General features: G+C 46.7%; 1 protein-coding gene across 2 annotated transcripts in view; it reads right to left on the bottom strand.

The window, feature by feature from the left end:
* Nucleotides 1–25,420, bottom strand: part of USP54 (ubiquitin specific peptidase 54) — a 1,958,070-nt gene that overhangs the window by 717,149 nt on the left and 1,215,501 nt on the right. For both annotated transcript variants that reach the window (XM_069240548.1, XM_069240549.1), the window contains one exon: nucleotides 20,926–21,099. In XM_069240548.1, coding sequence (XP_069096649.1) covers nucleotides 20,926–21,099 — 174 coding nt within the window. The remainder of the gene's footprint in view (nucleotides 1–20,925; nucleotides 21,100–25,420) is intronic.

The following is a 25,420-nucleotide window of genomic DNA, read 5'->3' as shown; positions in this document are numbered from 1 at the left end:
CCAGACCTAGAGGAAGTGTCCAAGGAAACAGCATACTAAGGCACTGAGGAAACAGGCAGTCTTATACTGCCACAATGGAAAGGGAAAGATCCAGGTCTTTTAGGCGCCATACATTAAGGATCCCTTTACTGGGCGTCGGGGAATGTCAGGGATTCCACAGCTGCTTGTGCTGTCCCTACTGCCTAACATCACTTATGCAGTCAGCTTGAGAGTGGGCTTGGGACAACAGGAAATGGGGCATAAACTATGCTTCCAACATATGTCACAGATGGCTGCTGGTGGGTGGCAGCCCCAAATATATCAGGAGAAGAAGCAGCCACTACTGCCCAAGAGGAGCAGGAATGCACCTGGAAGAAGGTATTTCTCCGTCCGACCCAAGAGTGCTCACCAGATGGCAACACAGTAGAACATACACAGCAGAACACACAGGGTTGAGACAACACCACACAGTTTGGAGGTAGCAAATAGAAAAGTGGTGGGTAGGTTTGTGTGGCTAAGGAGGTGAGGACTTTTCATTTCCACAAAGAGTAATGCCACTCCATGGCAAAAAGCAGGAAGATGTGCCTGGGCACCTCACACCTACAAGGGTTATGTCACCCTTGCTTTGCAGAGAGTTTCCTGTCCTCTTTGGCTCTGGATTCAGGGGCTTCTCGGAATTGAACCATTCAACCCAACCTCTACCATTTCTCTTGAGCATTAGGAGGACTGCAGCAAGAGTCCGTGGATTGGGGTCCAAAGGTCAGACGTCCAGACACAGGGGTTCTTACTGTATTTGTTTTCCCAAGTAAATATCAGCAAACACTTGTTGCCCTGTGGCTTGAAAAGTGGCAGCAAGGGGCGGGTGCTGTGCTGCCTATCATCTTGACTTCCACCAACATTCTCATGATCTTTTACGGGGGAAACAAAAAAAACCTGAGGGGCACTTGGAAAGAGATAACATGGTAAAGGATAAGTCCCGGGTACCCTTGCAGCAGGGGAAAATAGAAAATTTTTCCAAAGCAGCTAGCGGGCCCATTAAGCCACTTCAGCTATCAATGCAATATCGTAGCGGAAGGTGGCCCCTCTGTGGTATTCATCATATAGACCATGCAGGACACCTGACACCCCCCCCCCCCCCCCCATGGATGGCAAGATTGGGGACGTAGGAATATTTATTACTTACCTGCACCTGGACCTTCACAAAGTGGTGGACCATGTTACAGACATCGAAGGCTGACAGTCCACAGCTGAAGAGAAGATCCACACCCTACAGGGGACAGTGAACCAGCTGGCAGTTTCCTGTAGTTGCTTGGAGGGAAGGATGGAGGATGTCAAATGCAGATCTCAGCGCAACAATCTAACGATTAAGGGCATGCCCAAAGAAGTTGAAAGCTCAAAATGAGAAAAATTCCTTCATATGTGAATCCTTCCATAGATGTCTGCCGATGCATTGTCTCCTTGCTTTGAAATAGAATGGGCCCATTGGACTCTAATGGCCAAGCTGCTTCCTGGTGCCCCACCAAGACAACTCTTAGCTGTGTCGTAATCTATATGGACAATGACTGCATCCTAAAGGCTGGCCACCTTGAGGCAGAAGCTCTCTACAGCTCAAAGGTGATACTGTTGCCAAACTTTAAAATGCACACATACCAACAGCACAAATATTTCATTGATGTTAAACAAAAGTAAAAGTTCCTTGCCATGAATCTAGAGCATATCCTATTATACCATGCAAAACTTAGAGTGATTTTTAAAGACAAAGCACACTTCAACTCATCTAAGAGTGGATGAGACTGGGCGGAGGAGAAGACACTCCTGAAACCACATGCAAAGAAGGTGGACTCAGCATATGAACAGCATGTTTGCACATAGATGCATAGACCGTGAGGTTGCCAATGTCCCAATTACTCAGGAGATCCACATCTGTAAACACAAAGTCCCACAGGGAAGGAGGTGGTTACATAGCGGACACTGCATAGAATGCTGTTGGATACAGAATGTCCCACCAGCATCTTAAACCAACACCCCACAATGAACAGTGACACTGGAATGTGCAACATTGTAATGCCTCCTTCTGGGTCTAGTTACACTCTGTTCTCTCTATCCCTCTTTGCCAGGGGTGGGGGTAATGGAGCTCTTTTGGATTCAAGGTTTGATGCAGAAGCAGCACTTGTGAAAGCCTTGAGATTCATGTTGTGTTTCTCCATACACTCCTACATGGGGTGGGATCCTCTCTCCCTGCATCACTCTTTTCTTTTTTTTCCTTTCTCATTCTCACTCTCCAGATACGGGGTGTAGGAGGCTGCCAGAATGAATGTACATGGGTGCACCTGGCTGCTGGAATGATGGTGATGTGGACAACACATTTGTTGACTGAGTTTAATTTTTTTGGTGGCCAGGGCCAGTTCAGGGTTCTGCCGTTCGCCTCCCTGCATAGCCTCCCTGATAGCAGTTTAGTGCATGTTAGCAAGCTGGGATGATGGAGATTTTGGGCAACTGAAGTTTCTGGGTAGATTTATCAGGTAGGGCACTTGCGGGTGACATTTTATTTGGCTAGTTCATTTCCTAGTCAGGCAAGAGATGACTCTGGGCTATGTTATCCTCCTCAACATCTAAACTCCTAGTTGAATCTTGCATTTAACTAATCACTGGATTCTCTTCTGAAATGTTAATGCGTAATATTAAGAGTTAGGCTATTCTACAATATACCAGCTGCCATTCTACAGAAATGCTGCTGCTTCAAGAAACCCACCTTTTGGAAACAAGTTGCCACTTCCTGGCACATACAGGTTACTATAATATATTAATCTGGGTTCATCAGGGGCTCCTGAGGGATGGCTATTCTTGTCCACTGGTCTTAGATGATGATAGAATCTCAGGATCAGGTAGACTAGTTAAGAAGGTGTATGCTGATAACATGCATGGTGAAAGGGTGGTGAGAGACTCTATTTAGCATGTATATATATCCCTGTCTTTACAGTTTGAGACTCTGCAGATCCCCATGGACGTTTTGGAACACATTCCTTCCATGTCATCTTAGGTCGGGGAGAGTATGGAGCCTTTAAATCCATCATAGATGGGGAGATCAGAACTGGTGGCTCCTGTTCAATTGGGTACCAGAGGGCCATCATTCTTTCTCAGTAGGCCACTGGTAAGAGATTGTGTGATGGGTCTGGCATGCCAAGGAACGGGTGTACATGTTTTAGTTGGCAGCCCACTGCTCCTTCTCCTACTAGGACTATTTATTTCTTCCTGCAAGTGACCTAAAATGGGTGACAGGAACCTGCACTCTTCCAAGGAGCCTCTCAGACCATTCCACTGTATATGTGCAAATAGCTCTTTGGCACAAAGACAGATGTGGTATCTGGTGCATGAGCACCTGGTGGCTTACAGACAAAGTTTCATGACCCTGCTACGTATATACTGTATGTATGTGGTATTTTATGGTTCCAACCTAGTCAATACTCAATGAAGCACAGTACAGGGTCAAAGACAAGAACAAAGTCAGTAAATAATAGGAGAGGTAGATAGTTTGTGGACTGTTACTGTATTGTGATATAATTTCAACTTTTTTCTAAATTGCAGCTGCGTTTGGGGTGATCCTGATGGATACAGATGTTTGCTCCAGATCGTGGGTTCACAGATGGAAAAAACCTGCTGCCTTGTACTTTTTTCTTTGTCAGCAGTCTGATGGTGGGGCGGCTGTGAGTTTGCAGAGAACAACCAGAGATGATGAGCTTGTATGCCAGACAAGCAGGGTTGCTGGTCATGATGCCTCTGTAAGTGATGTAGCTTATTTTGAAGATGGTGAAAGCTGGCAAGGTGAGCCAGTCCAGTTGGTGGAGGGCTGATGCAATCATATTTCTTCAAGCCCTGAAGTAGACGTGCTGCTGTGTTGCAGGATGCCCTGAAGGGGCTCCAAAGCGGAGTCCAGGAGGTCTTAGACCAGAGTGTTACCACCATCAAGATGCGAGAGTATGAGGACGTGAACAGAAGCTCTGAAGTCACTTTCTGGAAGAAACTGTTTCAGTTTCTTTAGAAGAGAGAGGTGGTAGTAGGCCATCTTTGTATTTTTTTGCAATTTGTTCCAGGGTGAATCCAAATGACTTGGCATTCAGTGAAAGCTGGGGATCTAAGCCATCAAGGATCAGATCTTTCAGTGGGGTTTGAACTATTTCCTGTTTGTTGTTCTAGGCAAATAACTGGAATTCTGTCTTGGATGGGTTAAGTTGAGTTTCAGGTGGTTGCTGGACCTCCAGGTCTAGATGATATGCAAACATTGCTTGGGGCATTAGGGGCCATATTTATACTCCGTTTGCGCCGAAATTGCGTCGTTTTTTTTGACGCAATTTCGACGCAAAACTAACGCCAACTAACGCCATATTTATACTATGGCGTTAGAGGCGAATAGCGCCAAAGTTCCCGGAATGTGCGTCATTTTTTAGCGTGAACCCCTTCCTTGCGTTAATGATATGCAAGGGAGGCGTTCCCGTCTAAAAAATGACTCCCAGGCCTTTACGTGGTATTTATACTCCCGGGCAAAAGAGACGCCCGGGAGTTGGCGTGGCAAAAAACGGCGCATTTGCGCCACTTTTTAACGCCTGCTCAGGGCAGGCGTTAAGGGGCCTGTGGGCTCAAAATGAGCCCACAGGTGCCCTCCCATGCCCCCAGGGACCCCCCCTGCCACCCTTGCCCACCCCAGGAGGACCCCCAAGGATGGAGGGACCCACCCCAGGGACATTCAGGTAAGTTCAGGTAAGTATAATTTTTTATTTTTTATATTTTTTTTTGGTGGCATAGGGGGGCCTTATTTGTGCCCCCCTACATGCCACTATGCCCAATGACCATGCCCAGGGGACAGAAGTCCCCTGGGCATGGCCATTGGGCAAGGGGGCATGACTCCTATCTTTACAATGATAGGAGTCATGTTGATGGGGGATGGGCGTCGTTAAAAAATGGCGCAAGTCGGGTTAAGACGATTTTTTCGACGTAACCTGACTTGCCCCATTTTAAGACGCCCATGCGCCATTTTCCCCCTACGCCGGCGCTGTCTGGTCTACGTGGTTTTTTCCCACGCAAACCAGGCAGCGCCGGTCTGATTGCGCCGTCTAACGCCATTCCATAAATACGGCGCCCGCATGGCGCTTCAGAATGGCGTTAGACGGCGCAAAACTTTTTGACGCTAAACTGCGTTAGCGCAGTTTAGCGTCAAAAAGTATAAATATGGGCCTAGATGTCTAAAGCAGAGGAGGCTTTCAAGTACACTTGTGAATCATCAGCGTAATGGTGAATCGTGATGCTGTTATCTACGAGTAGAGTACCAAGTGGCTCCATGTAGAGATTCATGATGATAGGGGACTTTATAGAACCCTTGGTGATTCTGCAGGGGTTAGGTATCTTTTGGGACCTGTAGGTGTCCATATGAACAAACTAGTGTTGATTAGAAAAGCAGGATGAGAACCAATGAAGGAGATGGTAAATCTTATTCAAGACCACTCGGTGCTTGAGGTTGGAATTGCTGACTGTGTCAAAGGCAACAGAGAGGTCCAGCATATCAGGAAGCAGGGGTAATTTTCATCTGTGGTCAGGCAGCCATAGTTTATGGGAGGGCAGCATGCTCTATGCTCCGGCATGTCCTGCACCCAGACTGGTAGTCCTGCAGAAGATGGTTAGCATTAATGTGTTCCCTGAGTGGAACACAGACAGCTGTTTCAATGATCCTGCTGTTTAATAGTAGATGAGTGTCGGGCTGTTAGATGTCAAAGTCATCATGGTCTAATATGGGTTTGCTTAGGAATGGGAGGATCTGGCCTGTCTCAAGACCTTCTGGGAAGATGACTTGAGTGAGAGAGTCATTGATAATGGTGTGCAGGGATGAGAAAGGGACTCCAGAGAGGCTTTGATGAACAACAAGGAATAGCTATTACCTTCATAAGAAGGCGCTTTGAGGATGTTTAGGATGTCAGTGAGATCTTCAAGACATATGGCTTTGAAGTATGACTATTGTGGGAAGCTGCCAGGCATTTGTCAATCTAAAAAAAAAAAAACTTTGACCAAAGGCAAAAATATAATTTGGTCTAAAAAATAGCACACTTTACCATAATACTCATTGTCACTCACGGGAACTACTTTGTGAATGGATGAGCTCCTTGTAAAAGAGCAGCGTGCCGTACTTCACAGTGAAGTCAGCCAATGGCGCAACTGGGGTGATGCATTACCCTTGATGTATATTCGAGTGGGTAGGAGAAAAATGTGAATGACTCAACCACAATTGGAATCCCACAAGTAGTTCCGGAAACGCAAAATAGTCTTATTTGCAAAGACTACTGCTACTTTTCTACTGCTACTTTTCTAAATTCACTCATGCATAATTTCCAGGAGGTGCAATTCTGCATGAGTTAATCAAGCTAAAATGTACACATAAATATTAAAAAAAATTCTTCACAATCTTGAGGAAATAATATTTTCTATATCCCATGTAATACGGGGCACGTCCTATCCCTGCCCATCCTGGAAAGTAAATTATTGCCACCTTTAACAGAAGTAGTTTTCAGAGCTTGCTGAAGACTACCTGCAAACTATTTCTGAATAGCCACAAACTTCACAGGTTGATGCAGACGTTCACTGTATTTTGCAGAGCCATTACCCTTGCGATGCTAACTTTTCCACTTCTAACCTCATGAAGGTGTTATAAATGCACCTGGATGTAAAAAAAAAGTGATTTTAGGAATCAATTCAATTAACAGCGCAAGAGCTCAATACAGTCCATGGGTGGCTCCTCCATTATGGCGGAGGAGCATCATCCCCATGTTGAAACCAGCAGATCAAAACATAAAATAAAACGACAATAAAGAAATTAATAAAACTGCTTTATCACTTAATTTTACTTGTAGGATGTGCAGCTGAGTCTTGTGGGTGTGGCCATCAGCAGAAGGGTTGGTGGACACAGGGTTCTGCCAGTGAGCATGTTGCTTTGGCCGGCCTCCTAGTCCCTGTGGAGTGTGAACCCAACCGCTCCACCCATTTCCAGTGCTTCGCTCATGCTGCATAATACCAGGATGAGAGCAGTGTCTGGATTGGGGCAGGGGAGTCTGGGAGCCTGTCTGCATCGGTTGTTGGGAGCTGAAGAGCGTGGTGAGGTGACAGGTAAGTTTTCTTTTTATTATTTTTTGCCCTGCGCTGCCCCACTACTTTTCCCTGCTAGCAGCCGCCACTGATACAGTCTCACCAAACACCCAGCAGCAGCTAATATGTGAAGTGTGTATTTGGACGACAGAGTCCAGGACCAGCGAGTAAATGAGAAGAGACCAGAGTAGGCTCACTGCTGGGTGGACTGAGCTGTATGGCAGGATAAGGCCACAAGCAAATTGAGGTGCTTATTTGAGCATGATAAAGGAGGAGGTAAGGAAGGGGAGCAATGTGGGGCTTCCATTGCCACACAAGCCTTTGATGCTCAATACTGACCAGCCTTTTATGGTCATATGTTCATGCAGTCTGACATTCTAGGTTCATACAGACTGGTATTTCTTATGTTATTCGTTTCTGACTGGCTATTCATTTTCATACAGAATGGATTGTCACATTCCTAAAGAAAGGCCTCTGGTATTCTTACTAATTGACCTTCAGTGTTCACTACAGGCCGGCCTTTAATGTTCATGTTGCTTGGCCTTTGATATTCATACAGATTGGCCTTTGGTGTTCATTCCTGGCTGGGCCTTTAATGCTCATTTGTGACTGTCCTTTGATTATGGACGGATATTTCCAGCTTATTTAAGACTAGCCTCTGGGGTCAAGCAGACTGTTCCTTGATGCTCATTACTTACTGGGCCTTTGATGTTCCCACAAACTGGACCTCTATTGCTCATTATGAACTATGCCTCATCACAAAGTGGCTTGTGATGCTGAAACAGGCCCCTCAGACACGTAGAGAATTCCTTGGATATTTAGCACTGACTGGCCTATGGTGTTCATACAGACTGGAACACAAATGCTCATAATAGTCTGGTCTTAGATTCAAATACAGACAGTCTTTGGTGCTCAATAAAGAGTGGTGTTTGTTACTCATACTGACTGGGCCTTTCGTTTTCAATACTGACTGGACTTTGATGTTCCTGACCTGGGCTTTTATAGTGCCTATTACAGACTACCTTTTGATGTTCACACAGAGATTGGCCATTGGTATACATTACATTCTGGGCATTCGTGTTCATAGAGAATGCTCTTTGATGGTACTATGTACTGTTCCGCTGGTGTTTTTTAGTGACTGGCCTTTGATGCTCACTATAATCTGACCTTTGAAGTTCATTGCTGAGTGGGCTTTTGGTGTTCATACACAATGTCCTCCGATCTTCATGAGCACAAGACCTTTGGTTCTCGTCATCGAACATGATTCTTATTAAGGACTGGACTATGATGTTTACTGTTGAATGTCCAAAGATTTTCTTACATACTTTACTTTTGATGTTCACTACAGACTGTTTTTTGATGTTGTTAATACAGATTGGACTTCGATGTCCCTACGGACTAGCTTTTGATGGTGCTTTCAGACTGGCCATCTGATGTTCTGAGTTTTCAATGTTCAAACAGATTGCACCACGCTGTTTATGGTTTTGGTCTGACCTTTTTCAAACTGAAAGTGTAAGTGCCTAGCAATGTCCTCTTGTCTTACTTCTCTGGTGGTGAAAACGGCAGTACAAGAAAGCTGAGCCTGTAGGCCTAATCACATTTTATATAATATGTTCACCGTACAAATTATTGATAGCCCAATCCAGTTTACACATCATATAGTGCTTTACTGACATACCACCTTGCATTGGGATTGAACTAGATTATTACTCTGTTAGGTCTGTGTGCTGGCCTGATTCTGTATGTGTTGGGCTGGACTGGAAGGAAGGGTATGCTTTTAATGTTTACCAGTGTTATAAATTAAGTTACTGGTTCACTCTCGGGTGAGTGCCTTGGTCAAGCATCAACCACAATCTTAGTAAGGATAAGGAACAAGCAAACCTCAAATTGACCTGTGCTCAATCCCCTGGTAACTTGGCACACATCAGTCAGGCTTAATTTAGAAGCAACGTGTAAAGTATTTGTGCAAAACGTCAAACAGTGAGACACCACACAAAAAGACCCCACAACATGTTAGAAAAAATAGAGTGTGATTTAATACATAAAACAAGGCCAAAAAGAGAAAAATCCAATCAATAGAACCAGAGATACTGAATTTTGAAGACTGTAGCAAAAATAGCGCCAAAAAGGCATAAAGCTCCAACTGTGCATATCTGGTCGTACCAGACCTGGACAAAGTCACAAGTTCAGGCCGACCACGATGTAGTGCAGGCCAGCTATAAAAACCCAGTTAGGCCTGCTGAACAAAAGTACCTTTAATCCTGTGTTCCAGAGTGTTGCGTGAATCTCCATCGAAAATGCGTTGTGCAGCCGAAGCGATGCATCAGTCCCAAGATGCGGCAAGATAGTGGTGAGAGGTCCTGTTGTGCTGACATCGAGGATCCAGTCAACAAGGGGTTATGATGCGAAGTCCAGAATCCAGGATGTATCACGCAGTCAGGGTGATGTGCCGGTTCCAAAAAGCAGCGGGACTGTGAATGTGGAGTTCAGCAGCATTGTGGAAGCTGCTGTTGAGAGATGCAAGGGCCTGCACCGGGTATGTGCTGCACTGCAGAAGTTCTGTGTCACTGGGCTAAGACGCAATGCCAGTCTTTTTTGGAAGTTCTGATCCACGCAGTGTAGCAATGCGTCAGTACTGCTCTGGTTTGGATCCACAGAGGCTGGGAGAGCACCTTAGGCCCACTTCCAAGGGTCCAGGACTGGGGTGGAGTGGCACTACTTGGCAGGGAAGACTCACAGATGGCAGATGCAAGGTGGCCGAAAGCCCGTTATGTCTCTGAGGCTTCAGATCAGGAGGCCATCAAACTAGCCCCTGGAGTCGTTCTGGGTTCAAGAGATGCAGATCCAATCCTTCCCACTTAGGCAAGAGGGCTGCAGGCAGCAGTTGAGCACAGCAGGGTAGAAGTTCCTTCAGAGCAGCAGCCGAGCAGAGTGGTAGTCCTTATAGCACTGTAGCAGACCTCCTTCCTGGCATAGTAACCACAAGTCCAGAACTGAACTGAAGTGATGGTGTTTGAGGTCCTTTTTCTACACACCATTGTAGTTCTGAAGTGGGGGAATCTCCTGAAGGCATGCCTTTGAAGTGCACTGCTGCCCTGCCTTCCCTTGCTCCAAACTAACTAAATAGTGTAGGTAGTCCTTTGTGTGGACACATGACGCAGCCTAATCAGGTGTAAGTGATGATGGGCCCAGCTCCTCGCTCCCATCATGCCAGTGATGGCCTATCCAATCACACCTAAGCTCTCATTGTATGTGGCTGTCTAGGAAGAATATGCAAAGCCCAACTGTCAACTACATCAAGTAATGTGATCAGAAACAGGCTGCAGGCACCAAATGGCTAAGGCAAGCAAAGTCCAACTTTCTAGAAGTTTATAGAGCAAAAATAGCTACCCTACCTGCCAGTTACCTTACATCACTTACTGCTTAAGATCCAGAAAGTTTAATTTCAAAACCTTGCTATTTATTAACCACTCATTTATAATTGTATTAAACCTTTGAAACACCTTCATAACTGTGATACCATATCCACATTAAAGGCTCTGCAGTGGCAGGCCTGAGACATGTTTAAAGGGCTTCTTAAAAGGCACAATCAGTGCTGCAGGCCCACTAGTAGCATTTAATTTACAGGCCCTGGGCACAAGCAGTTCATTTTACTAGGGACTTTTAAGTAAATTAAATATGCTAACTGGGTATAAGCCAATGTTACCATGTTTTGAGCAAAGAACACAAACACTGACACTGGTTAACAGTAGTAATGTGTGTAGAGTCCTAAGGCTAGCAAAAACGAAGTCAGCAAAAACATGAGGTCTGAAGGCAAAAAGTTTGTGGGAAACTATGTCAAGGATGCCAGGTCTAACAACCAGCAATGTGAAAAGCGAGGTGGTACTAATTACGAGAATTTATAAAATGTTTGTATAGTTTAGATGCAAGTATAAATACTGTAATAGTTTCAGTTTTTGATTTGCCTAATTGGGCTTCAATAACAAACAAATAAAAACTTGGAACACTACAGTCCTGAGGATAGAGAGGAGATACGATTTGCAAACAGGGCAAATGAAAGTTAAGTTAATATGAGACCTTCTAGTGACAAATTCCTAAAAGATTGAGTGGTTAATATATCTGGTTTTGGTTAACCCATGGCTGGGGCCACTAGTGTATGGATAGGAAAAGGTAATTGCTAAATGATCAGACTAATCTAAAGGATACAGGAATTGGCATGACAAACATGGCAAGGCATAGATACACAAATTAAAGTTGGTACACTTATAAAGATTTGAAATAGAAACATGGGATGTCAGTTTTGGTGCAGCATTAATGTCAAGAAAAAAGTCTCCTTTCATTTGCAAAAAAATATTTGGAATATAACTACACATCTATGTTAGACCGAACTGGTAAGCCTTTTTTCTTTACTAAGTTGCATGTTTAGCATTTTTCATAACTGTCATCTTCTTTTCAACTACAGAAACTTTCATTGTTATTAGGCTTGTTGATTGAAGATATCTGGGTACTCTTTGCACCTTTTGTCTGTTCTTCTAAAATAATTAATACAAATACCAGTATATTAACTTTTCACGACACCAATAAACCATTAATATTCACTAGGCAACAATAAAAAAAATATTATTGATTAGAAGTTAACGTCTGACTCAATGGAATCCTAACTTCGAACCCTGTAAATACACATTTCTTCCCATTTGCAATGAGTCTCCTGCTCCCCAATATATTCTCCTTCACAAATCAATAACAAAGCATCCCCAGACACTGCACTGTTATGTGTATTTAAAAAGTGCACTATCACCTGCGAAGGTATCCAGGTGCTGAGCAGATGTATGTGCCTATTCCATGGCAGGATGGTTAGTTGAAAAGCTAGGCCTTCAGCTTCTTGCGCAATTCCAAAAGAAGAAGGAGGCTCTAATGTAGAGTGGGAGTAAAGTTTATGCTTTAGGAGCAATGCAAGAGGGTACCTGTCCTCTTAGTCTGGTTCTGAATACGCATGGGATGTGTGAGAGTATGACTCCTACAAAGCAGAGGTGTCTGGGTGGTAGGTGGATGGAGATGAGACTGCTCAGGTAGGTGGGGCTAAGTTGTGTAATTCTTTTGTGTGTGTGAGGAGTTTATATGTGTGTCTGTGTATCGAAAGCCAGTATAGTTCCCCGAGGTGTTGTGTGATGTGTGTTGTGTGTTGTGTGTGTGGTGGGGGGCAATAAGGATGACTGTCTGCTGAGTTCTGGATGGTTTGAGGCCTTCTAGTGAGTTGCTTGGCGATTCCCAACGTAGAAGGTGTTCCCGTAGTCCAACTTGCTGGTGACTAGGGCATGACTGATAGCTTTCCTAGTGTTGACTGGGAAGCATTTGAAGATCTTCCTCAGCATCTTCAGGGTGTGGAAGCAGGATGCGGTAATGGCATTGACTTGTGCAGTCATGTTTGTTTTGCAGCTGATAAATATTCTGAGGTTCCTTGGGCTGGGTATGACTCCGAGTTCAGACAACCACCAGTTGAAGTCCCATAGTGAGCTGTTCTTGCTGAAGATCACTACTTCTGTCTTGCCTCTTTACAGGGATTAGACATAGCTTTTAAGGGGGTGGGGGGCCTTCTTGTTTTATTTAAGAGGTATGGCATAAATCCAGTACATTATCATTAACCTATTTTAGACTCACCTGAGATGATTACTCATACTCTCTTCCTTCCTAAATGCGGGTCATGTGGTTGTTAGTTAAAAAAGGGAGAACATTCGTTCTCTTCTTTTACTTTTGACTTTTCTCCCCCTTTTCTTCATTTGTCTTTCCTATAACGCCCTACTTCCTGTTACCCTTTTCCATCACCATATCTAGTCTCTTCTTGTCTGCCTGCTCCACTTCTATTGACCCTTACCTCTACTAATTGAGATAACGTTAGTAGAAGTTTAACTTTGTGAAGACTGTGGGGGTCATTCCTACCCCGGCGGGCGGTGACTGCCAAATGACCGTACCGCGGTCAAAAGACCGCAGCGGTCATTTTGACTTTCCCGCTGGGCTGGCGGGCGACTGCCAAAAGGCCGCCCGCCCGCCCAGCGGGAAAGCCCCAGCAACGATGAAGCCGGCTCCGAATGGAGCCGGCGGAGTTGCAGGTGTGCGACGGGTGCAGTTGCACCCATCGCGATTTTCAGTGTCTGCTTTGCAGACACTGAAAATCTTAATGGGGCCCTGTTAGGGGGCCCCTGCAGTGGCCATGCCAGTGGCATGGGCACTGCAGGGGCCCCCAGGGGCCCCACAACACCCATTCCCACCATTCTGTTTCTGGCAGTGAAAACCGCCAGAAACAGGATGGCGGGAAGGGGGTCGGAATCCCCATGGCGGCGCTGCTTGCCGTGGAGGATTCCCTGGGGCAGGGGAAAACCAGCGGGAAACCGCTGGTTTCCCTTTTCTGACCGCGGCTTTACCGCTGCGGTCAGAATGGCCCCTGAAGCACCGCCTGCCTGTTGGCGGTGCTTCCTCCGTCCCCTGCCCTGGCGGTCCATGACCGCAACGGTAGGAATGACCCCCTGTATCTTTTCACATAGGCAGTTTTAATATATGATTGTGCTTCTGAAACTAACTTATCCTGAACTTTGCCACCACACTGCATATAGGGATCCCGACAAGAAAACGTTTGTCATGTTTACCAAGGTTTGTGTGTAGTTTCCTGAAATAATAACATGCCATTTCCACACATTTGTCATTGCCATCAACACATCTTTTTGCCAATGTTTATTAAATATTTTCATTACTTGTTTCTACACTTTTATAACAAAAAAAAACCTCCAGGCTATCCTGTTTCATTTGCATTCTTAAATTATCTACGTGGGAAAACAGCATTCTTAAATGATCTACGTGAGAACACATACTGTTTAAAAAATTATGATGGTGGTGTTCTAAAGGAGGATCGTGCAAGTTAGGGGCTAATTCTTCTAGACCTACATCCTTCTCTTATGTGAACGTTTTGGCTCTCTGGTTCAGGTGCACAGGACCTAGGACCTACTAGTACTATATGGTTATCCCAGAGCCATGAAGAAAGCATAGTGCAAACTCTGATGGCCAAGGATTTGTTACAGGGACAGTGAATAATGATTGCGAATTGTGCCTTGGAAGGCTGATCAACCCACATTTTCTCAAAATTTGGCTGAAGTTGTCATTGTAAAGAGTTAATGGAGAGCCATGCGGGCTCTCCATGTGTGCCTGACGTGCTCTGCGTGTCCGGGAGGGGCACGCAGCTCGAGGGTATAAAATAAAGAGAGAACTGCGGGTGACGCAGTTCCATGCGTGTGTTATAAGCAAGCACTGTCTGCGCGTGTTCATTTGAGACACAGGGGAAGGCCCTGTACATTGGCGACGAGCGGGATACAAATACTGTACAGTGGAAGAAAGTGCAGTCAAATATCGAGGCCAAGCTGAGAAAAACGTACCGGGAGGAGAGCGGAGCAGTATCGGCTGCCGCGATCGTGGTGCCGGGCCGGTCGCCGAAAAAAAAAGCAGGGTTCACGAAGGAAACCTCAGGCACGCGACTGGCGGAGCGGACGACGAAGAAACTAACCGGTCCCCCGACCGGGGAAACCCAAAGACGGTGAGCCGCGCCCCGCGCCCTGCCCCACACGAAACACACCACGTGGGGCTCCGACACCCCGCCCCGGGCGTCCCTCGCTGCCCGAGAACAGCACCACGGGAGGCTCCAAAGCCCCGCCCCGGGCGTCCCTCGCTGCCCGGGAGCAGCCGAAGCAGACGCGTGCTTCCCTGGCCAGGCGCGCGGCTGCTGAGTGCCGCTGTGCGGCTGCAGAGCAGGCGGGCGCGCCGCGCGTCTCCTGCGAGGCCGGGGGAAGCCCGAAATAAAAGAAGAGACGCGTGGTGCACGCGCGTGTGTGCTTGCACACAAGAACAGAAGACAAGAGGCAACGCGAGTTATATGTGTGCCGCCCCCGGGAGGGGCTAAAAAAAAAAAAAAAAAAAAAAGAGAAAAGAGACAAAAAAAAAAAACAGCGGTAAACAAAAGGAGAAGGTTTTCAAAAACAAAATAAGAAATATAGAGAGGAACATGAATACTTCCACAGGAAATAAAGGGCAAGAAAAGGGGGGCAGAAGAAGAAAATAAAAGGAGAAAAGGAAGAAGTAAGGAAGGCGGAGTCAAAGAAAAAAACGAAAGGACAGCTTCACCTCGTGTACAGCACAAGGGTGAGAAGGGGCAAAGATGAGTGCCCCACCACAGGATGATGCCAATCCTCCACCGCCACCAGGGAACCCCCAGCTCCCAGCACAGTTGACCAACAGGGTTCACTCCTCGATCGTTTCGTTACCACCATTTAGCCAACTGATTGACCCGGCTACCGCTGCACCCAGGTGGCGTTTGTGGATAAACAGGTTAGAAAACTACTTTCGTGCAACCAGGGAAACGGACGGGGAAGTGCGGAGGTCGGTAATGCTGTTGATGGGTGGAGATGAACTACAGGAGCTTTTTGACTCGCTTCCTGACACAGGGGACAAGGCTGATTTTGATACAGCAGTAACTGCTCTGAACAGGCACTTCGACCCGCAACTCAACTCGGATTACGAACGTTTTAAACTACGACAGGCCCAGCAGACTGAAATCGAGTCGATGGATATGTTTTATGCCAGGTTGAGAAAGCTAGCGAGCTCGTGCACAGGTCTCAACCAGCAAGAGGAGATCCGAGCGCAAATCATTCAAGGGTGCCGGTCGAATGCTTTGAGGAAGTTGATTTTGAGACAGCAGGGCATGTCCCTCGATGACATTCTAATTCTTGCAAGATCACATGAACTGTCGGCAGTACGAGCGGATGCGATGGCGGCAGTAAGAGGTCAGTCACTAGCTGCTGCGTCATCGTCTCGTGTAGTCCAGGTGAAGGAGGAACAAGTGGATGCGATTCAAACACGCCTGGCAGCGCAGCGTAAAACAAGCGCTGCCAGACCCGGTGACAGGGCCTGTGGAAGCTGTGGGTATGAACACCGGCCGAACATGGGATGCCCGGCTAAAGGACAGTCCTGCAACCGTTGTGGCAAGCCAAATCATTTTGCCAAAGTGTGTAGGTCCAGGAGGAATAAGCCAGGAGAGCAGAAGGGACGAGATACAAGTGTTAGAGCTGTATCCAAGAACACAGAGGAGGTGAGAGACCAGGCGATGGCGAGTGGCCCGGTCTTCGAGGAAGATGAAGAAGAGGACATATTTGTAATATCTTTCACGGGGGGCAAGGCACGGAAAATGAGACCGCCGCCCATGAGTGACGTTCATGTCAACGGCATGCTTGTCTCCGTACTCATTGACACAGGAGCGTCGGTCAATGTCATGGATGAAACGCTTTTCCACCAACTAATACCTGCCCCGCCACTGACCCAGACAACTACTAAGATATACAATTATGGAGGGCGAGACCCTCTTCCCCTCAAGGGAACAGTGGAGGTGGCTGTAAGCAGTGGAGATAAATCAACAAAAAACAAGTTCTATGTGGTGGCTGGGGATCGTGGCACTCTGCTAGGATGTCACACGGCAGAAGAGTTGGGACTAGTGTTTTTTGCACGACAGGTGTATGATACTCAAGTGGAACGCCTTCTCAACGAGTTTCCGTAGCTATTTGAGGGGTTGGGTCGGTTAAGAGGAAAACGCATCAAATTGCACATAGATCCCAACGTGGCTCCGGTGGCACTAAGGCATCGTCGCGTACCTTTTCATCTGAGACCTGTCGTTGAGAAAGAGCTGCAGTTGTTGGAAGACCAAGGGGTCATAGAGAAGGTGGATGGGCCTACGCCGTGGGTGTCGCCGCTGGTGATTGCGCCAAAACCCAAGCAGCCAGGAGCGATTCGCCTCTGTGTTGATATGCGACTGCCAAATAAGGCTATTCGAAGGGAAAGACACATAACGCCCACCATGGACGACATCATTGCAGATCTGAATGGGGCGCAGTGGTTCTCCAAGTTGGATCTCAATGCGGGGTATCATCAGCTAGAGCTAGACCCGGAAAGCAGGAATATTACCACATTCTCGACGCATGTGGGGTTGAGAAGATACAAGAGACTGAGCTTTGGAGTGTCCTCCGCGGCGGAGGTGTTTCAAAATGCGATTAGGGAAACCCTGTCGGGGTTACCAGGAGTAATCAACCTGAGTGATGACATTCTAATACACTCCAAGACGAGAGAGGATCATCATTGTCATCTACGTGCGACGTTAAAACGGCTATCTGAAGCGGGACTAACGCTTCATAAAAAGAAGTGTGCCTTTTACCAAAATTCGGTAGAGTTCTTTGGATATGTATTTTCGAAAGAAGGCCTGCAAGTGGACCCACGGAAGGCTGAGGCTATCCGTCAGGCCGCGGTTCCGCAAAGTGCCACGGAGGTTCGTAGCTTCCTAGGGATGGCCACGTACTGCGGGAGGTTTATACCACATTTAGCCACCATGTCTGAACCTCTCCGGCAGCTAACAAAAGGGCAACACCGTTGGGACTGGACTCCAGAGGCACAACAGGCCTTCATGGATATTAAGGAGGCGTTGCTAGATAAGGCAACTATGGCTTATTTCAACCCCAGCAGAAAGACCGAAGTAGTGGTAGATGCGAGCCCCGTCGGGCTCGGAGCCGTCCTCTTGCAAGAACAGAGGTATCAGGAATGGGTCCCGGTCGCATATGCCAGCCGGGCGTTGTCGGCCGTTGAAACCAGGTATGCGCAGATTGAGCGTGAGGCTCTAGCCATCCGGTGGGCATGCCGCCATTTTCACTTGTACTTGTATGGGCACGAATTTCAAGTAGTGACTGACCACAAACCTTTAGTTCCGTTGTTCGCTGGTTGCCCGCGTCTTGCACCTCCGAGGATTGAGCGATGGACCGTTCTCCTTCAACCTTATAGGTTCACTGTCGTTTACCGGCCAGGGGCAAACAATCCGGCAGATTATCTGTCTCGCCACCCTTGTTCGCAGGTGTCGGATGCGCAACAAGAACAAGATGAGGAGAGTACGGAAGTCTTTGTAAGCATGGTCGTGCAGTCGGCGTGTCCCAACGCCCTTCTCATACCAGAGATTGTAAGTGCCACGCAGGAAGATATCATATTGAGCCACGTCAAAGATGCGTTGAGCCATAAAAAGTGGAAATATTTTCTAGAAAAAACACATGCGTCTCGCCCTGAACAGAAAGTGGCCATGCAAAGCATTTGGAAAGTGCGAGATGAACTATCTACTGATAATGAAGGGTTGGTTCTAAGGGGAAGAAGGATTGTACTTCCACAAAGTCTCTGGTCCAGGGTGATTGAGTTGGCACATCAAGGACATCAAGGGGATGCTAAAACCAAAGCGAGATTACGTGCCAAAGTATGGTTCCCAGGTATGGACAGTCAAGTTGACGAGATGGTAGGACAGTGTCACTCCTGTATCATCACGTCAGTGGAACCTCCGAATTGTCCGGTGATAACGGAGCCGGCAACTCTGAAACCATGGGCTAAAATAAGCATGGACTTCGGAAGTTTTCCAGATGGGAGGTTAACTGCTGTTCTGATGGACTCTTATACTAAATTCCCGGTGGTTGAGGTAGTGCCGTCGACGGCGTTTGAGAATGTGCGGCCAGTTCTACAAAAGACATTTGCTTTGTTTGGTTTGCCTGATGAAATTCGAACGGATAATGGTCCCCCATTCCAAGGCCAAGAGTTTCGGCTATACCTTGAGGGTCTGGCAATTCGTCATCGGAAGATAACGCCTTACTGGCCTCAGGCAAATGGGGACGTGGAAAGGTTCATGCGAACTTTGAACAGGGCTCTTAGGATTGGAGTAGAGAAAAGGGAAGACAGCGAACAGTGTCTATACCAATTCCTGAGTGCTTATCGCCAAACGCCCCATAGTACCACTGGTTGTGCTCCCTCCTCTTTGATGTTCAAAGTATCTCCACGTGACTGTATTCCATCAGGTCCTAAATGGAAACCTCCTGTGTTGGATGTTAAAGCCACTCAAAAACGACGGCGAGCTACTAATCAGAGGGCGAGTGCCCAACGACGAGCAAGGTACCGAGGGTTCCAAGAAGGAGACCAAGTGGTGGTGAAATGTCGGAGAGGAGGAGGAAAGTTTATAACTCCGTTTGAACCCGAGATATGGGAGGTTATTGGTGTGAAGGGGTCCATGATCACTGCGGCCAGAGGAAGACAAAGAGTGACACGGAATGTGTCGCATTTTAAGAAAGCTGGACGGAGGGAACCAATTGATGATGAAGGAGAGTTTGAGGACGTTACAGGCGGGTCACCCGTGGTGACCAATGAGGTGGAGAGTGTTAGGAGGCCGGTGCTGACTGAACAAACCCGACCTGTTTATGCCCCTGGGAATGAAAGCTTGCGCACAAGAAGCCGAAGATATGATCTACGTCCCAATCCTGTACCGAGTAGTCAGTTGAAGGACTTTGTCTGTCATGTAGGCTGCTCATAGTTGGAGTTCCGTTGCCAGGTGATTATAACAGGATGAAGAGGGAAGGTCTGCTGTTTCGTAAGGACAGTGTTTTCGTTGAGGTGGACTGTTTACGTGTGTTTTTAGTACGAACTATTACTAAGTGACTTTATACCGTTATGTGTTAATTTTGGTTTCAGTTTTGTTAGTTCCAGTCCCCATGTGGAGTAAAACATGGGGGGGATGTAAAGAGTTAATGGAGAGCCATGCGGGCTCTCCATGTGTGCCTGACGTGCTCTGCGTGTCCGGGAGGGGCACGCAGCACGAGGGTATAAAATAAAGAGAGAACTGCGGGTGACGCAGTTCCATGCGTGTGTTATAAGCAAGCACTGTCTGCGCGTGTTCATTTGAGACACAGGGGAAGGCCCTGTACAGTCCTGAAGTAGAAGCACTGTCACAATATTGTTGGGTGTGAAAACATCACCTATTACCACAGGAGAAAACGTCTTGTGAACTGCAATTTCCCATCAACAAATTCTTGCAGGGTGTGCCCCAAAAATTGTCACTCCTGAATGCAGAGTAGCAAGCCTGAAAAATGTTATCACATCTCTGAAGCGCAAAGCGAGTTACGCTGGTTATCAGTAAGGCAGAGGCTCTCTCCGGCTCCTACAGATTCTGTGCATTAAGCACACCTGTTTGGAAGGCTGTGCTCTCAGATGCCTTGGCCATAAATCAGGGCTTTATTTTTTAACCGTTCTAATAGCGCCAATGTGCTGTTTTGAGTGAACACTGCACTACACAAGAAGTAAACCAATGTGTGGCAGCTTGTGTGCCTTAAGGAAGGCAAACATCCATATCGATTCTTCTTTGGCATTGAGCTGCCACTCAGTGAGTCGAGATAAACTGCAGCTCACAAGTCACAGGAAATCACCAGGAGGAAGTTACCCAAACATAATATCGAAGCCTGGTGATGTTCACCTGCTGAGAATTATGCTCAGCATTTGAGTAAAAAAGAGCATGCACATAAGAGGTAGGTTTTCTTATTTTAAGGGTAATTGAAACTGAAATAACAGCACTTCAGAAGAGGAAACAGTGAAAAAAAGGATACACCGCCCAAAAAGGGTTGCAACAAACAGAACTTCCTCTCCTTTCTACCACTGGTTGAAAAACCAGTACTAGGTTGGGATGCTTGGTGAGGCAAAGGGGGACGCAATGGCTTTGCATGAGGAGGGGACCTCGGTGCTAAAAGAGACATTCTTTTGAGAAGCATTCCTTCTTTCTGGTCTACCTGTAATACCCAGGAATTCACCACCAGTTGGGAAGGAGATCCTGATAGGTGTAAGAAAAATCCAATTTCAACAGTCAGAACCACATCTTCTCTGAACCACATCTTCTCTAAATAAATTTCCCTACACATTCTATATATCAATCATCAGGTCAGTAGCAATTACCTTGGTTTTGTAGCTCATCCAGGTCCATGAATCTGCTGGGACGAGGATTGAACGCCATCGCAGCCTCAAGGTCTCTCTCCCTTTTCCTGCGTAGCTCCTGTTCATGAGCCTTTTTCGCCACTTCTTCAGACAATTCATCCAGCTCACTTTTCCGGGAAACTGGAAAATCGATTGCTGCAATACAAGCCCAATGTCATTATTTGTTTGCAAAGAGACACTTTCTACACGTTAGTTGCCACATCTTCACGTTCAAATAAGCCATTCTTGAAGCAATGAGATGAAGAACATGCAAGGCTAATTGTAGGACCACTCCAGTTAATAAAGACAGCCCACCCCATTTGTTACAATTCTGTCTTTGAGTTACTGGCATTAAAATAACTGAATAACTAACGGAATAACTAATAAATAAAATGACTACTACTGACCGTTACAAAGTACAGCTCATTCTTTAAAAGTGGACTACCGAACAGTGATATGCAGACATATGGCTCACAAATTATCTCCTTGCAGGGTGTCGGAAATTAGAAAATATTGAGGTGAATGCTTACAAGTAGAAGTTGCCTCCAACATTGCCAAATTACATTACATGGATTCCCTAGTTTGGCATTGATGTCTTGAATTAAATTAAATTTTAATTTTTTTGTCAATTACGTAAAATTAATACATTGCAAAAGGCAAAAAATTACATAATAGGTCTGGCTTATGAATGAATGTGTCTTTTTTGACACTGATAGGTATAGACACTCAAGTCATCATGCTGGCCCCGTCACTCATCTTTACACTGGGTAATTATTCATCTTCCATTCACCATCTGACACAACCAGACCCACACAGACTCAACAACATGAGCTAAATTAAGATAATACAAGTAGGAAAAAGAAAACACGTTACATTGTAAACATTGCGGGCATATGCTTGCAATAACAAAACTGAACAAAGCAGTGAGTGCTCTCTTGCAAAGGTGTTCTAAATAGTCTTTCATTGTTTTAAATTTCAAGCATATCCCTCGCATTTATTTAGAATAAAAGTGTTGGCAATCTTAGAATGGTAAAACAATGATATCATAGGACAACAGCATTCCATAATGATCTCCTGGTTTAGAGGAAGTAGCCATGTCAATGGAAGGAAGCAGAGTGTAAATAACCATCAGACAGAAAGATCAATAGTAGAAAAGAGTTGACCAAGGACCCAAAGGCCCTCTATGTATCTATATCAATATATATTTGTACGTCTGTATTACTTAATGATTTTTTTATCACAAGATTCCGACAGACATCTAAGAGACCCCAGCAAGAACTATTATAGTACACATCTCCTCCCCCTACGGTTTATCAGAGGCAGTGACCAGCACCAAAATCATGCTCTGCGAAAGGTAATTTGACATTTTCTGCTACAAAACACCTAACTGTAGGCTTTAATACAGAGAAGCAACAATCCACCTTAAATGCCTGATTTTAACATATGCTTTCACAACTAATATGTCAACCTAATGTGTTTATCATAACTTTTCATAAAAAAACAAATCAAAGCTATGGCAATAGAAATATATTTAACTTAGAATTTACCCCAGGCGTCAGACTGGATCCAGAGATTTTTCTTTGAGCAATACCCTTGCGCGTCGGCAGGTGGCGTTGGTCGACTCCGCGGGCGTCGTTGGTGTTGTGATCGCTGTGATGACGTCGGGAGTAGTATGTAGATGCCGCCCTTGCACAGTGACGTCAGTTTCTTTTAACAACTTTCCACGCCAAAGCGCAGAGCCGCTAAGAACACTGAGATTGGTGTGCCAGAGCTAAGGACCTGAAAGGGGGAATCCTTGTCACTAGAAATCAGTTTGCAAGCGGGGAGGATGGGTGGGCGGTAAGGAATCTGCAACTAGAATATGTCTCTACCAGATATTTCATTACCAAAGGTGTGTAACTTGTACATCTGATAGAGACTTCTAGTTGCAGTTTCCTTACCTTAGAATAGATACCCAAGCAATGCCATCCCTTGGTGGTGGGCTGCGAACCAAGATCATACTAGTAAGTCCTGCAGGACCGGATGACCAAAATAGCCGTCCCGATGGACCGGACTGTCCAGGCAGTACTGCTTAGCAAACGTGTACAGGGACGCTCCCGTAGCTGCCTTGCAGATATCAAGGACAGGAACTCCGCGAGCTAACGCAGTGGAAGCAGCAAGTGCTCTGGTGGAATGAGCACGCAAGTCTTCAGGAGGTTGCTTTTTGGCCAATGCGTAGCACATTTTGATGCAAAGAAGCACCCATCGAGAGATGGTATGCTTTTGCACCGCCTTCCCTTTTTTCGCACCCACATACCCAACGAAGAGTTGATTGTCCACCCGGAAATCTTTAGTGCGAGTGTGGTAGAACGCCAATGCCCTTTTTTGGTCCAGATGGTGGAGTCTCTCGGGAGGGATGTGGGGGTGCGTAGAAAGTAGGAAGAGTGATGGACTGGCCTACATGAAAGGGTGTAACCACCTTAGGAAGAAAGGAAGCCCTAGTGCGCAACAGGACTTTGTCAGGGTGCACAGATAAGTATGGGGATTTTCAGGAAAGGGCCTGAAGCTCACTCACCCTGCAAGCAGAGGTGATAGCGACCAGAAAGATAGTTTTGAAGGTGAGGAGTCACAAAGGACAATTATGCAATGGCTCAAAGGGGGTACACATCAAGTAAGTAAGTACAAGATTAAGGTCCCACTGAGGCATGATGAATGGAGTGGGAGGACACAAATGGGTGAGCCCTTTTAGGAATCTACTCACAATAGGAGATTTAAAGAGTGAGGGCTGATCAGGTAGCCTAAGAAAGGCTGAAATGGCAGATAAATGCCCTGTAAGGGTGCCCAAAGCAGAGCCCTGCTGGGCCAAAGAAAGAATGAACAGAAGAACCTCGGATAGAGGGGCAGAAAGGGGATCAACAGATTTGTTGGTACACCATGGCACAAATTTATTCCAACGACAGGCGTATACAGTTTTGGTTGATGGACGCCTGGCTGCCAAGATAACATTGCAGACATTGGGTGGAAGAGCATAAGCCGTCAACTGGTGCAGCTCAATCTCCATGCATGAAGGTAGAGGTTGGACAGGTTCAGGTGAAGAACCATCCGCTGTTGCTGCGACAGAAGATCCGCCCAAAGAGAGAGTCTGTGTGGAAAATCGATGGACATGCTCAATAGCTCTGGATTCCATACACTCCGTGCCCAGTCCAGAGCCACCAAGATGACGAGTGCCGCCTTGGAAACTCCAATGCTCAAAACAGCTGACATTGCGCGTTCTCTGTGGAGCCGAATAGATCTAACAAAGGCTCTCCCTCCTGCTGAAAGAGACCTTGTGCCACCTCCGGATGGAGACACCATTCGTGATCGGCTGTGCATCGACGGCTGAGTTCATTCGCTCTGGCGTTGCCGGAGCTCGCCAGATGTTGAACCATTAGGGTAATGCCCTGATGTTCCAGCCATGTCCAGAGGAGTAGTGCCTCCTGACAAAGGGTCCAGGACCCTACTCCACCCTGTTTGTTGGAGTACCACATGGCGGTAGTATTGTCCGTGAACACCTGCACCACTTTCCCTTTGATGAGAGGGAAGGAATGCTTTCAACGCAAGCCTGATCACCCGGAGCTCCAGCAGACTGATGTGGAGCCCAGACTCCGCCGGAGACCAGAGTCCTCTGATCTCCACCTCTCCCATGTGGCCACCCCAACCCAGAAGTGGTGCATCTGTCACTATAGATAGATCTGGTTAGGGAAGGGAGAAGGATTTGCTGTGGACCCAATGCAGATTCAAATGCTACCACTGAAGGTCCTTCGCAGTCCCCTCCGAGATCTGGACCAGGTCAGAGAGATTCCCCTGATACTGAACCCACTACAACTTCAGGTGCCACTGCAGAGCCCGCATATGCCATCTGGCATGTGTCACTAGCAGGGTGCAGGATGCCATGAGGCCCAGCAGCTTCAGAGTCAGTCTGACCGAAACCCAAGACTGAGGCCAAAAGATCGCAATTATAGCCTGAATGTCTTGGATTCATTTTTCGGGAGGATAAGCCAGAAACTGCACTGTGTCCAGAACCGCCCGAATGAAAGGGAGCGACTGAGAGGGAGTCAGGTGTGACTTGGGCACGCTTATAGTGAACCCCAGTGTGTGCAGGAGGTTTGCCGTAGTCTGAAGGTGGGAGACGACTTTAATGGGACAAATCTGCCTTCAACAGCCAGTCGAGGTAGGGGAAGACTGGGACCCTTATCCTGCGCAGGTGAGCTGCAACCACCCCCATCACTCTCGTGAACACCCGAGGGGCGCTGGTAAGGCCGAAGGGGAGCACGGTAAACTGAAAGTGCTCGTGACTTACCACAAAACGTATGTAACGTCTGTGGGCAGGCAGGATGAGGATGTGGAAATAAGCGTCCTGCAAGTCCAACTCTACCATCTAGTCTCCTGGGTCCAAGGCAGACAGAACCTGAGCCAGGGTGAGCATTTTGAATTTGTCCTTCTTGAGGAAGTAGTTTAG

The sequence above is a fragment of the Pleurodeles waltl genome, chromosome 6 (genome assembly GCF_031143425.1).
Source record: "Pleurodeles waltl isolate 20211129_DDA chromosome 6, aPleWal1.hap1.20221129, whole genome shotgun sequence".
NCBI classification, from domain to species: domain Eukaryota; kingdom Metazoa; phylum Chordata; class Amphibia; order Caudata; family Salamandridae; genus Pleurodeles; species Pleurodeles waltl.
This window is presented reverse-complemented; position numbering and strand designations above follow the sequence as displayed.